Consider the following 13,335-nt stretch of genomic DNA (forward strand, 5'->3'; position numbering starts at 1 on the left):
AGAGGGAGAAGAGCAGGGATGAAGTGAATGTGGGAGGAACTTTCTCTCGTCTCTGCCTTGGAACCACCAAAATTATTATAAAATAAAACTTTGAAATAAGAAAAATGATCTGTTTGCTAACAGCGTGATAAGGAGACTCTGGCTCTTAGCACAGTTTTTGATGGTGCAAATCAACAGAAGCTGAGCTTAGAATTCAGGGTGGGTGACTGCAGATAAGCTGAGGCTCATACCAGTTGTTGGAATAAACTGAGGGGTTTTCTGAAATCTACAGTTGAGACTCCAATGCAGCCGCAGGGAAATGCACAGCCTTTTTACTAGGAGAAGGTGTGCACTTGGGAGGAAAGAAACAGCCCAGATCTAGCTGCGGTACAGAGCTTCACAGCCTGGTTCTGAGGATGTCCACTCATTCTGAGCTGATTGGAAAAGACAGGGTGTTTCCCAGTTGTGGAAACATGTTTCAAACTGAACCTGGACCTTTGCCACAGCAGTTCGGTTTTGCTGTTGGGCAGATTAATGCTTCTGCGTAGCTTGCCAGGTCTGTATGTCTCCAGAGTTAGTATCTCGGGGAACAAGTTGAGACAAACTCTCCTGAAGATAAAAAAGTGCCTTTAAGACCCCTGTAATGTAAACATCCTGAGGTGTGCATGCTGCTGGGTCTGTTCAGCTGAGTGATCCCGCATACACAGGATCAAATTCCACTTTAAAAGAATCTAGCAAAATCACTTCTAGAAACTCCATTAGCTTTAACAGGAAACTTTGGGGATTTTTCATTCCGTCTTCTTTCACTCAGTCTTTGTAACGTCTTTGGAAGCTTGCTGGTCAAACGCACTTTGCCGCTTCTTAAAGTGCCCTGTGCGTTATTCTAGATGGTTATCAGATGAACACGTGTAAAAACCAGGTAGCAGATAGAAAGCTGTTTCTTTCCTGTAGAATATTTACCGTTGGGAAAAACAAAAATAAATCAAGCAGCCACTACAGATTATGTCCTATAATGTAATTCAGAAAACCGTAGTGGTGGGGATTCTGTGGCTTTTTCAATTTTCTATAAATCACCCAACTCAGATCCTTGGGATGTGCCCCCACGACCCAAAGCTTGTCAGTGCAGGGCACAGCACTTGCAGACCTGAGGGTTGTCCCTGCCTTCATCATCTTCACTATTTGTTCTTTCCTATTAAACAACTACTTCTAAATAATTCCTAATATTTTGCTAGAAACTGCCGGTAGTCTTTTCACACCACAGGAGACTCCAAGGAAAGGTGCTTCAACGAGGCACTGTGGAGTCTGGGGGTGATTGGTTATGGATCATTTATTTGCAGCGTGCTTCAGTCGCTGTGCTTCGCAGGGATTTTCCTAAAGAGAAACCCCTTCGCCTTTGAGAGCTCACTGGCGAGCACCGGCCGTTCCGGTGGAAGAGAGACGGTGAGCATGCCTGTGCCGCTGCACTGCGAGCAGGCTGCTGGCAGATGCCGGGGTGTGTTCAGGATTCACTCACTCATGGTATTTATTTGTGTAGATGTTGTTGGTTTGTTACTGTCTCCAGGTTGAAGACTGCTCTATCAAAACCTACGTGCATCGTAGCAGCTTATAACGGACGATGTAAGGCAAAGCTTGCTTCGGTGAAAAATTATGACACAATTTGGTATTTACATTAGTAAAAGTTTAGAAATCAAAAGTGGTTTGATGAATCAAATTTCATATCTCAATTTGAACAAGTATGTGAAAATCATGTCTTTAGCTTGGTTCTTGATCTAGGTACACAATCGTATTCTTCTTTTCAATTGTTATTTCTGCATTTTTGCTATGTTCTATCTATAATTTTTTAAAAAATAAGTTACATTTCTCTGTATTTAGGAGGTTTGGAATGCTTCCAGATCCATAACCACTGAGGACTTGAAAGGAACATCTTGAATGGGTCTGCCTCTGCACTGGTAGAGCTCTCTGTTGCTCTGTTCATTCTTCATTTAGCTCTTTTGTGCAGCTGGAACGTCAGCTTCAGTCTACAAAATTTTCTCTCCTTATAGTCTGTACAAGGGAATTGAAGCCAATCACTTGCTGAAGTAAAAAAAAAAGCTATTTCAAGCTTTTGCCTTTATTCTGTTCTGGCTGTCTTCACTCTGAGATGTCTTATCCGATGCCTTGCCACACGGTTCCAGCCTTTGCACAGTACTCAGCGTTGTACCTGTGGTGCATCAGCTCTGCGGTTTGTCATGCTTCCACAGGGCTTTCCTGGGAGACATTCCCTGACATGTCTGTGCTCTGCAAACTCTTTTGTTACTTCTCTTGGGGAATTAGTGGGGTTGACACGCTTTAGCCTCTCCTTTCAGGAGGACAGAGTTCCATTCAAGAACCAGCTTGTTTATCATCTCAGTCTGCTGATAAAACTGTCACTCAGGCATTACATACCTTTAGAAAACACTTTTTTTCTGAACCAAACTCTGAAATTACAGTCTCTGAGTGATTTTATACTAAACATTTCACCAGAAAGCCTTCATTACCCTACAATTATGGGACAAAACCAATATAATTATAAACCAACATTAGAATAAGGCTATAAAACCAAGAATTCTAGCCTTTTCAAGATTTTTTCAAGTCTCTGAAGCCTCAATTTCTTTAGCAGGGTTTATGAATTCATTCAATTCTTGGCACTTTCAACATCTTAAACACTTTTAAACTGTTAACCTTTTAAACATCTTTTTTTTTCTACACATGTGTTCAATTCAGTCTTTGAAAATAAAACTTTTCAGTCAAAATACACATTTGCAAAGTATCTTTATAACTTATAGTTTGCGTTATTGGAGCATGAGAATTTCTTGTTGGACTTGCACATTTCAGCTATAGGACACAAGAAATCTGCACCAGTAATCTCATACTGTGACTGGTTTTGTCACAAGAACTTGTTCTCAGGGAATGGGAGTTAAGGTTAAAAAAGACCTGGAGTTGTTTGTTCTTTCTTCTGGGAGGGATTCCAGGTCTAACTGTTGTAGGGGATAAATTTGGTACAACGCGTTTGTTAGACAGCGTGTCAGCACTCGGGAGCAGCCTGTACAGGGGCATTTGATGCCCAAGAGCCGCCTTCTCCTTGCCCTTCCAAAAGCGGATGCCGTAGAAACGGGGGAGCTGCTGAAGAACCACGTGCATCTCGTGTATGCCAGTGCTTCTCATGCCACTGCTCCCTTCGGTTCTGTGCTTGGTTCCACCAGAGCCCCTTAGTCCCCCTGTTCTTCCCATCTTGTCCTCTTCTCTGTATCTCTTTGCTGATTCTTACTTTTCGTGTCTGTTTTTCTTTCCTGTCACGTTTTTTCCCTGTTGTAAGGAAGCCACTGCCTGATGCTATTGGGTTGGATTTCCAGAGGTGAGCTGGGATTGTCTGTGTCAGTACTTGACAGCTGATGTTGACAGGTCGCCTGAGTCACTGCTGAACCACAAGCGAGCACCAGCACCTCTTGAGTGAAGAGGGTTGCCCAGCCTCGACAGAGGAGGTCCGTAGCTTTGGGGTGCTCCCTGCTCTGCAAACGCTCCGTTGATCTGCTATGAGCATCTAGTTGTGAACTAATTGTTCCCTCCCCAGTCCAAGGAGAGAAGTGCTGAAGGATTTGATGATGCCTCCCTGAAACACAGGCTGCAGGATGATGTGCTCTGGGGGAGTGCAGTGGTGGGGTGCTTCCAGTCTGGGCACGCTGTTGGTTCAACTTCCCCCTGAGCTGACGAGCTGTGTGCCTGTTGTAATAGTGGGAGGTGGGAACGGGACAGGCTCTAGCCATGATTTTCTTTTAGCACAAGCCCTGAGAAGTTTCCTTGGCTGTAAGCTTGCAGAGAGATGGTTGGAAATGAAATTACTGATTTCTGGGGGCCTGACCTAAAAGCAATGACATTTGGGATTTCGGCTGGGGTGATGTCCTTTCAATGGCATGAGAGTGAAGATGGCTAAGATTGGTGCTAAAGGTTTGTTAGGTCTATGAACTGGGAAAGGGAGTGAAGAAATCTCACCGCTGTTTCTCACTCCTGTTTGTTCCTGAGGGAGTTACCTTCAAGCCATTTTAACAGCTGTATGGTTCACCCTGACAAAATGTCTCCCAGCTCTTGCTTCTTTCCAGAATCACTTAAGATCTCACTGCTACTGCTCTTCGGAGTGCACAGCCGTTGTACTTAGAAACATGGCACTTTTGTATTCCCCACTCTGAGGGGCTGAGGATGCCATTGCCTCCATGTTCAGAGCTCCTGCCAGCGAGAGGAGCTAGAAGGCATCTGAGATGGAGAGCCCCAGGCACCCAGCAGCTCAGTGAGCAGGGACCTGTGGGGAGGCTGGCTAGCTATCTCCTGCCCGATTAAAGCCAAACTTCAGTAACAATACCACAGTAACTCAAAAGAAGTTGAGACTGCAAGAAGATCATTTTTATTAGAGTAGATACAGCAATTCAGTACACGAAAGAACTCGAAGTAATTGAAAAGCTAACCCAATTCACAAATTATTCACCACTAAATGGATGAATCTACCTAAACTTTGCGTGCCCAAGAATTTTCTGTGCTTTAGTATAGTAATTTCCAGCAGTTTAGAGTGATTCCTCTCCGTTTCAATTCCTGTGTGTTGTCTGCTTTTTCTCATTTTGAAGAGGACATTTGGAGGACTTGCAGTACTATTTTCCATCTGCCAGCTTGTCTCTTTTGTCTGCAATAATACGGAGAGAAAGAACAGCGATTACTTAAGCATAACACACGGGACTGCTCTGCAGTGGGCACGGAGCTTGCTCTATGTCTTGTCTCCAATTCTCTTTTCTCAGAAGTTTTCTTCGTAGCATTGACTTGTATCATACATCACTTTTACAGTACAGCTGACCTTTAAAAGCTCAAGGCAAGTTTTCCTTGCATGTTCAAACAATTCCACCAAGCTTAAATTTCTTATATCCTTTCATTTGGGGGAATGACTAAGCATTTTGAACTTTACTTAGCCTTTACTGTAGCAGAGTCTGAGATTTCTTTCTGATGTCGAACATCTTTTAATGACTGAAATTTGTTAAATTCTAGCCAGAGTCATCATTTGTTACTTATCAGATTTTTTCTGTGACACAAATCAGTGGAGCAGCCCAGTCTCCAGAACGGACACAACTACCATGACAGATGTGTATTTCCTTCTAGAAAATAAAACTTCTTCGACTCCTAAAGGTTTCCTGAAAGAGAAGGAATTCTTACCCGCGGTTCCGGAAAGGGAGCCAAACATCCTGCAGAACAAAGAGAGAGCAGTTGAAAGGAGAGGTAACACATCAAATGCTGCATGAGATGAGATGTATGAAAGCAAATTCTCTATCAACCAGGTACATTTTGTGTATAGTCAGAGAAGAGGTGGTCATCTCCTTGCTCTCCCTCTCAGCTCAGGAGAGGGAATTTTTGTGGGAAATGTGTATTTAAACAATTGCAGTGGGAAAAGACAATTATGGAAAGAAGGAATAGAGGAAATCAAAACCTTTCAACTTCTACCTCATTTTTTTTGTTCGAGGCAACGGGATTTTTTCCTCCCTGAGGCTCTGTGTGAAATGACAGACAGCTGTGCTCCCATGTGGGAGCTCCACTCAATGGCTGTCTGAAAACAGCCAGCTTATCTGCCTTCACTTCTCTTCAGAATATTTTCTTCTACTCTGATTCCTCTGAGGCAAGAGCTGTTTAACTGGTAACAGGAAGTTTATGGGAATTTGGTGTTAATCCTTATATTCTGTAAATGTTGCTAACTACGCCGTGTTTCCTGGATGTGAGCAACTAAGGGTTAGTTACATTTAACCTCCTGCACTGCTTGTCAGTTTGCCTTCTTGTTCAGAAACGCTGAGGTGCTCACTTAATGTAAATCAGAATCGTAAATTTTCTAGCTCTGCCACGGTCCAGAAAAAGGGATTTGTTAAAAATTTTAGAACCTCAGGAGTATTTGAAGTTGTGTTCACTGTGGTGCTGTGGCAATGAGCACCGCGGCACGGTCAGACTTTATGGGGCCGAGCACAAGGGGTTTCTGCAGTGAGCAGCGTTACTTACTGGGACTCCTGGCCTTCCAGGAGCTGTCGGTAAGTAGCGATCTCTTGCTCCAGCTGAGTCTTGATACCCATGAGGATCTTGTATTCGCTGTTCTGACGCTCGAGGTCAGCTCGGAGCTCCGCCAGCTGCGCCTCGACGCTGCTGATCAGGCCCTGGATCTGCGCCAGCTGGGCACCGTAGCGCCCTTCCGTGTCTGCCAAGGTGTTCTCCAGCGCGGCTTTCTGCGAGCAGAGAGGTTGGAGGGGAAACCACGAAAAGGTTGCTGACAGATGCAAGACTCTTTGTGGGGAGGGGGATACGTGCCCATTTTGCGGGGCAGGGGGGGTCATGCAGTGCAAATGTTAACATACCATGCTGATCTGGGACTGCAGTTCTATTTCCAGCCCTTGGAGGCTGCGTCTCAGGTCAGTGACTTCGGACTTGCTGCTCTGCAGTTGCTCAGTATTGACAGCTACTTCACGGTTCAGCTCTTCAGTCTGAAACGGAAAACATTACAGGACAAATATGGGGCCTCTGAGGAGAGGTCATAAGGCTTTCACAGCAGCTTGCTGTGTGTTTTAGTCATTGTTTTCTTCCTTTCATGCATTTTTTTTGGTTAGTATTTGTACCGTTTGGAGTTTTTTCTACCTTGTTGTGGAACCAGGCCTCAACATCCTTCCTGTTCTTCTCAGCCATGTGTTCATACTGGTCTCTCATATCAGCCAGAATCTTGGACAGGTCAATGCCTGGAGCAGAGTCCAGTTCAACATTGACCTGGCCGGCTACTTGCCCTCCCAGGGCACTCACTTCCTGTGTGGACAGGGCAGAGGAAGACAAAAGAGGGTACGATCACAAACTGAAAACATCACGAACCTTCCATTCTTTCTTCAGGGGCTAACTCTGACTGACTCCCCTGAAACACGTGCAGGGGGTATCTTTAGTTTCCCAGTCTCCACAGAATCTGCTCCTCACTGTTGGAGAGCCCAGGGCAGTCCCGAGGCACTCTGCATTTCCACACGCTCTGTTTCTAATGGCACTTTCAGATGTGTTTCTCAGTGTTGTTTTACCTCCTCATGGTTTTTCTTCAGGTAGGCCAGCTCCTCCTTTAAGTTTTCAATCTGCAGCTCCAGGTCTGTTCTAGCCAGGGTCAGCTCATCCAGGACCCTGCGCAGGCCGTTGATGTCAGCCTCCACGCTCATGCGAAGAGCCTGCTCTGTGTCAAACCTTAAAAAAGCAAGCAGAACGGGTCAGGTTAGCTGATTAAGCCAGCCCGCCGTGAAACACACTATTTGCTATAAATGTATCTGGTTTTGTAGGATTCGTGATGTAGCAAATGTTGTCCAGCGTTAAACTTTTCTCCACGTTTTTTACATGATATACAATTGTCTGTGGTGCAGATGGTACTTTCAGCAGATACATAAAGGGCTGAACTACAACGACAGGATCAAACTAGTGTTCACACAGAGGTTTTATAGGCGTCCCTTTCTTTTTTCCCAGCCAGTCCCTTTGGCTCAACAGGGATTTTGCCTGCTCAAGAGAGCTTTTTCCTTTCAGAAATTACTCACTTGGTTTTGAAGTCGTCAGCAGCCAGCCTGGCATTGTCAATCTGCAAGACAATCTTCGAGTTGTCGATAGTGGCATCAAGGATCTACAAACAATGAGAGCTCATTGCTGGGGCTGAAACAACTACGTTATCTTCTTTCCTGATCTGTAGCTGCACCAAATGGAAGTATCAATGGTCTGTAGGAAATGCATGGCACAGATTTATCGCAGTACTTTTGCCATGATTGTCACTTGTGGCTAGGTCCTCTTGCTCTTGTCTGGCACATGAAGTCCCACAGGGAGACAAAACTAAGTGCTGTCTTAGAGGGAGAGGGCTTTGGTCAGCCAGGGGGCAGGTGATGTTTTAGGACTGAGGCAAGAAACCTATTTCCTGAGAGAGGCAAAGGGAGCAAAGTCTGCAGACCCCTCTTGGCAGAATTTGTTCTCGTCACTCATTTCCTTCACAGCGGGAAGTGATGGCAAGGTCTGTGTGACTTTAATATAAAGGACATGTCAGTGTTTTGTGAACAGTATGGGTTTGTATTGCATTTGTATAGGCTTTGAGCACATTTTTATTTCCTAAAATATCCAGGATAGTGTTTATTGATTCTTCTAATGTATCATGAAAGCCTCTAGAGGAAATTGTGTTTATTTAGAAGTAATCCCTGTTAATCTTTACCTAGAAAGTATGTCTTTTTTTGCCTGCCACTTTTAAAACTCCAAAGGCATCCACAAAAACATCTGGACAAGATTGTCTCTCCCCTAGCTAAGGGGAGTAAAAGACAGGAGGGAAAAGAACGCTGAAAGGAGAAAATCTAATTGCCAGTTCTGCCTTCACTGGAGCTCGGTTTTTGAAATCGGTAGAGAGTGTGAACGCATCGAAGCAAGGGGAAAGTAAACAGCGTGGGAGCGGTCATGAACTCCAAGCTGAACTGTGAAAACTAAACCTCAAGTTTTCTTTCATTTATTTACATAGCTTAATCAGTAAGCACCTATGTTTTCTGGGGTGTGTGCCATCTCAAAGTAATCTGTTATCAGGTACCCATGGGCTATTGGGGCAAATCCTGCATTTATAGATGGGGTTGATTACTTCACGTCTGCTGCTTCCTTTCTGCAGAAGCCAAATGTTTCAGCACCCTTATTTCAATTCCAAGCTTAAGCGAAATGTGAAAGAAAAATAGATGTGCAGTGATGCAATCTCAGGCTCCTATCTTCACATTTCCAGAATTGTGCTTAACCCATTTTTATTTTTACTGTGAAAGCTGTGTGGATGTGCCTCTGAAGTTTTTCAAGCTGTATGGCAGGTAACAGTCAGAAACACAGGCAGGCTGCTGTCATTGCCTGACTCTCTTTGTGTTTATAATGGTCATATGTACATTAACTGGTCAGGTAGGTGTGTATGACCCTCTATATGTGTATGTATGTATTTATATGCTTTGTTAAGAGCAAACATTATCAGAGAATTAAGTACTAAGGCATCTCAGACTCACTGTTTTATACATCCTCTTAGCTAACATTTGAAAAGTAGATAATTCCTTACTGATCATTTTCTTTATCCACCCCGCCCAATCATCGCCCATCCTTTTCCTCTTCCTCTCCTTCTCATAAACCGCAATGCCTTCTGGGTGTTTCCCTAGTGAATTTTTTCTCTTTGGGTTTTTATGCTTCCTTCTTAAGTGCAAATCTGAGATGATTTTTAAGAAATATTAACACCTACCTTGTCTCGAAGGTCTTCAATAATCTTGTAGTAAGGACTGTAGTCCCGACTTGGGCCTGGCCCTTGTTTTTGGTACCAGTCTCGGATTTTAGTTTCAAGGTCAGAGTTTGCCTCTTCCAGGGCACGCACTTTGTCCAGGTAAGACGCGAGGCGTTCGTTCAGGCTTTGCATAGTTGCCTTTTCATTTCCCGAGAGGAGGCCGTCGCCGCCACCCAAACCACCACCATAGCCACCGCTAAAGCTGCTGCTGAAACTACTTCCATACCCCCCACCCAGGCCACTTCCTAGGCCAGAAGAGACAAACCTAGCAGAAGAGACTGACACCCCCCTGCCGCCAGATCCCCCATGGATGCTTGGAGCCCTAAAGGAACCTCCACTGAAGCGGACGGAGGAGCCGCCAGGTCCCCCTGCCACAGAGGAGGTCGTTTGCCTGAAGCTGTAACTGGCCATGGTAAGAAACGCCAAGGACCTGGCCCAAGCTGCAGCTCACGCAGGTCCCGAGGCAGGAGTGTGTGCTCTGTTCCCCCACCCCTCCTCTTTTATGCCTCGACAATGGGAGTTGTCTCCAGAAAGTGTTATCTGAGACCCGTGGAATTTATCAGCCTTAAGCCCTCTGCCAACACGGCAGTTCCGCCCATTGGTCAGTGGCTGTTTCTTTCCCAAATACCTTCACGCACAGGAGCTGGTTCCCTCCCCGTGGCCGCTGCTTCCTGAAGGAGAAGGTGGGATTTGGAGGAGGCAGCGCCCTGCTGAGAGGAGCCTTCCTAAACCTCCTCCTGGTTTGCCTATAGGGGAACAAAAGAGCTGGGAGCGCCCGGCCCTGCTGCAGCCGACGCTGCATCCGCAGTGAAGTCACACGACGACTTTCTTCCCGTAGTCTCAGGAAAGGAGCTTTAATCCAGAGGGATTAAGGTAGTAATTGGTAGACTGATAACAGAGCTTGAAAGGAGCCCAAATGGTGAACAGTATGTGTGCACCTCGACAAAGCAGGTTCCCACCCCTCTGTTTTCCTTATTGCCCTCAAGAAAAATTCTTCTTTCAGGAGTAACTTTTTCACTGTTTCTTTCTTTGCTCAGTTCCTTTTGGGCTGACAGTCGAAGAGAGGGTCTGACAGAGAACATGCCTTGTCTGAGACAGTTTTGTTTTCTACAAAACCAAGGATCATTTTGAAGGAACCATAGCTGGATTTGTGGCAGGGATAAGCATTCAACTTCCCTGAGTACCTGGGGAGTGAGCAACCACAGAAACAAGTGCCTGATTATACCTTTAGTCCTTCCATTGCTACTGAAAGAGAGAAGTAAACAAAAGAGATGCGATCACTTCATCTTCCGGTCTTTCAGATTCATGAAAATGTGATTTCTAGAACATTCAAGTCCTCTGTTATCCAGGATGAACTTTCAAAAGCAATGTTGCTTTTGTTAGTGCCAACTCCTCCATGAGCATCCCTAACACCGAGGGGACGCTCACGTCTCCTCTTCCATTCTCTTTCTTTCACTTGCCACCCCTCACTCCCTCCAAACCTCTGGGGCTCCCCAGGAGACCTGCTTTGAAGGAAGTAGGAGTGAGCTGCCTACCAGCTTTTGTGGCTTCCGGGGAGCAACCAGGCCTGGGCAGGAATTCTGCCACCTACAAGTGCTTCCACTAAACAGAACCTTGGAGCACAAGACACGTGCCATGATGGTTCAATAAGAAATCCATTTAAAGGCAAAATAAAGAATTAAAGATAAGCCAAATTAAGTGTATACTCTGTGCAGGGGCCTGTCTAGTCTTTCTATACCCACAAAAAAAGCCTCAGGTATTTTAGACCACACATCAGCGCTGTGCTCACGTTGTGCAGAGAGAAATGTTGAACTGCAGGGCAAATACGGGGAGGGTAAAAGAACAAATACACCAACTGGCAGGTGGCCAAGGCACCTGTATCAACAGCCCGTTGGTCTGCAGCTAATTAGGAGGCTGCATCGGGAAGAGGAATTCTGCAGCGACCCAGGTACGGAATATATCCCTTGATATGTGCAATACCTGCACCGTACTTCACCTGGCTGCGATGCTGTAGCCTGGGGCCACCACGGCTGAGTTCTTTTCTTCCTGTGGAGGCTGCTGTGTTCAGACAGCTCTCCGACTTGCGCAGTAAACCTGCACAGCCTTTCCTGAGAGATACGGAGGACACGTCTGTCTGCCAAAGGCACGCTGGTCACTCCTTCTGCAGCTCTGAATGTCCTGTTCAGCCCTGGGTAGGAAAAACCTGCCCAGCAGGTAACTGTTCCAAGTCTGGAACAGTTCAATGGGTGAACTAATAGTCACGGTCTGCCTGCAGACAAAAAGCAAGCTGCAGAGGAACAGTTATTTTATTGTTAAAGTCCAGAGTTAGAGCATAAAGAATCTAAGTCCATGTGCTTTTCTTCACTGAACAGAAATGCAAGAAGCTTAAAGGAGAACAAATACTGGTGTATTCTGGTTTGTGTCCTGCTGCAAAGAGGGAGAAACAGCCTTCCCTCTAGGTACTGCTTCATCATTCCCTGACTCCCTTGTCAGGACCTCAAAGCAGTGTATTTTTGGGTTTTGCAAAATAAAATGCACATTTATAATGCTGTGTAATATTTTATGTTCCAGTTCATGAAAATGGGGCTCTGGAAGGCCTCTCTCTGAAGCCCCTTGGGTAGAAGCAGCAGTCATCACGTGTTAACACTGTTAGAACATCGATGATGTCCTGAGGGCAGGTTAGGTTTGCTTCATGTACGGGGAAAAATTTCCCAAAGAATGAACTGCAGTTGTTCATGGCAGCTTGGAAGGACATCTGAAAGTGGCAGGAGAGGAAAAGCTGGGGAGACGCTGCCAAATGGGGTAACTATTTGATCTTATTTGTACCACCAAATACATCGTGAGCGTCTAGTGCCCTCGTGCAAATCTGTCCCTCCTGCAGCATTTTTACTAAAACTGCATCCTAAGTTTCCAGAAGGGTTTTAGTTTTCTTTTAAGTTTCCATCTCTCAATGTTGGGACTCCCTGAAGGTGATAACATGTACTTAAATGCCTGGAAAAGCCTTTAGTGTGGCAAAGCATGTGCTCAGGAAAGAAGGTGCTTTTATCATTCTGCGTAGGTCTTTTTTTCTCCCACTACAATAAATCTAATTTATTTCAGGGTCAGATTTTCCCTCAAGGCAATACAAGGAATAGTCAACAAAGGGAATTTCCTTTATCTGCAGCTTATCTGAGGGTGAGGGAGACACGTTTGTTCAAGTGAAGTCATCCAGCAGCCTGGCGGAAACAGCCTGCGCCCAAGTCCTGGCCGAGACCTTGTTCTGCTTTACCTTTCTCTGCTCTGCTTTACTCGTCACTACTGCTTTATAAAATTGTTCATATTGTTTGGGGGTATTTGAATGAAGTGTCCTGTAAACCATTTTTATTGCTCTTGCGTGACACTGGCATATATTTCACTCTGCTCACGTGCTGCTACGTTTGCTTCCAGGGATTGCTACGGCAACTGCATTAAATTAACTCTGTGAGCGATTCAACCTACTTTATTGGTGTCTGCAATTCCACGGGTGCTTCTGTGGACGAATGAGCAAAGTCAGGTTATTATTCTGAATTTGCCTTTTAAATCTTAAAGTGTTTGTCCCTTCTGATAATTCTTCATTTCTCCCTCTGCTTCCATCAGTGAAAACCATAGAACCACAGGTTTGGGTTGGAAGGCACCTCAAAGATCACCCAGTTCCAACCCCCTGCCATAGCAGGGACACCTCCCACTAGCCCAGGTTGCTCAAGACTCCATCCAGCCTGGCCTTGAACGCTGCCAGGGACGGAGCATCCACAGCTTCCTTAGGCAACCTGTGCCAGTGTCTCACCACCCTCAGGGTGAAGAACTTCTTCCTTATATCTAGTCTAAACCTGCCCTCTCCCAGCTTCCAACCATCACCCCTCGTCCTGTCACTGCAGGCCCTTGTAAAAAGTCCCTCCCCAGCCTTCTTGTAGGCCCCTGCAGGTCCTGGAAGGCCGCTAGAAGGTCTGCCCAGAGCCTTCTCCTTTCCAGGCTGAACAAGCCCAACGCTCTCAGCCTGTCCTTGTAGGAAAGGTGTTCCAACCCTC

At 45.5% G+C, this 13,335-nt stretch overlaps 1 protein-coding gene across 1 annotated transcript; it reads right to left on the reverse strand.

The window, feature by feature from the left end:
- Positions 1-4,634: 4,634 nt before the first annotated feature.
- Positions 4,635-9,703, reverse strand: LOC104352966 (keratin, type I cytoskeletal 19). Its single transcript, XM_009959420.2, has 8 exons — positions 9,254-9,703; positions 7,560-7,642; positions 7,062-7,218; positions 6,643-6,804; positions 6,366-6,491; positions 6,016-6,236; positions 5,188-5,216; positions 4,635-4,666 (listed from the first exon to the last, which is right to left on the reverse strand). The coding sequence occupies exons 1-8, from the start codon at positions 9,701-9,703 to the stop codon at positions 4,635-4,637; spliced, it is 1,260 nt and encodes a 419-aa protein (XP_009957722.1).
- Between the last annotated feature and the right edge of the window lie 3,632 nt (positions 9,704-13,335).

Source organism: Leptosomus discolor, chromosome 25 (assembly GCF_034619465.1).
Source record: "Leptosomus discolor isolate bLepDis1 chromosome 25, bLepDis1.hap2, whole genome shotgun sequence".
NCBI classification, from domain to species: domain Eukaryota; kingdom Metazoa; phylum Chordata; class Aves; order Leptosomiformes; family Leptosomidae; genus Leptosomus; species Leptosomus discolor.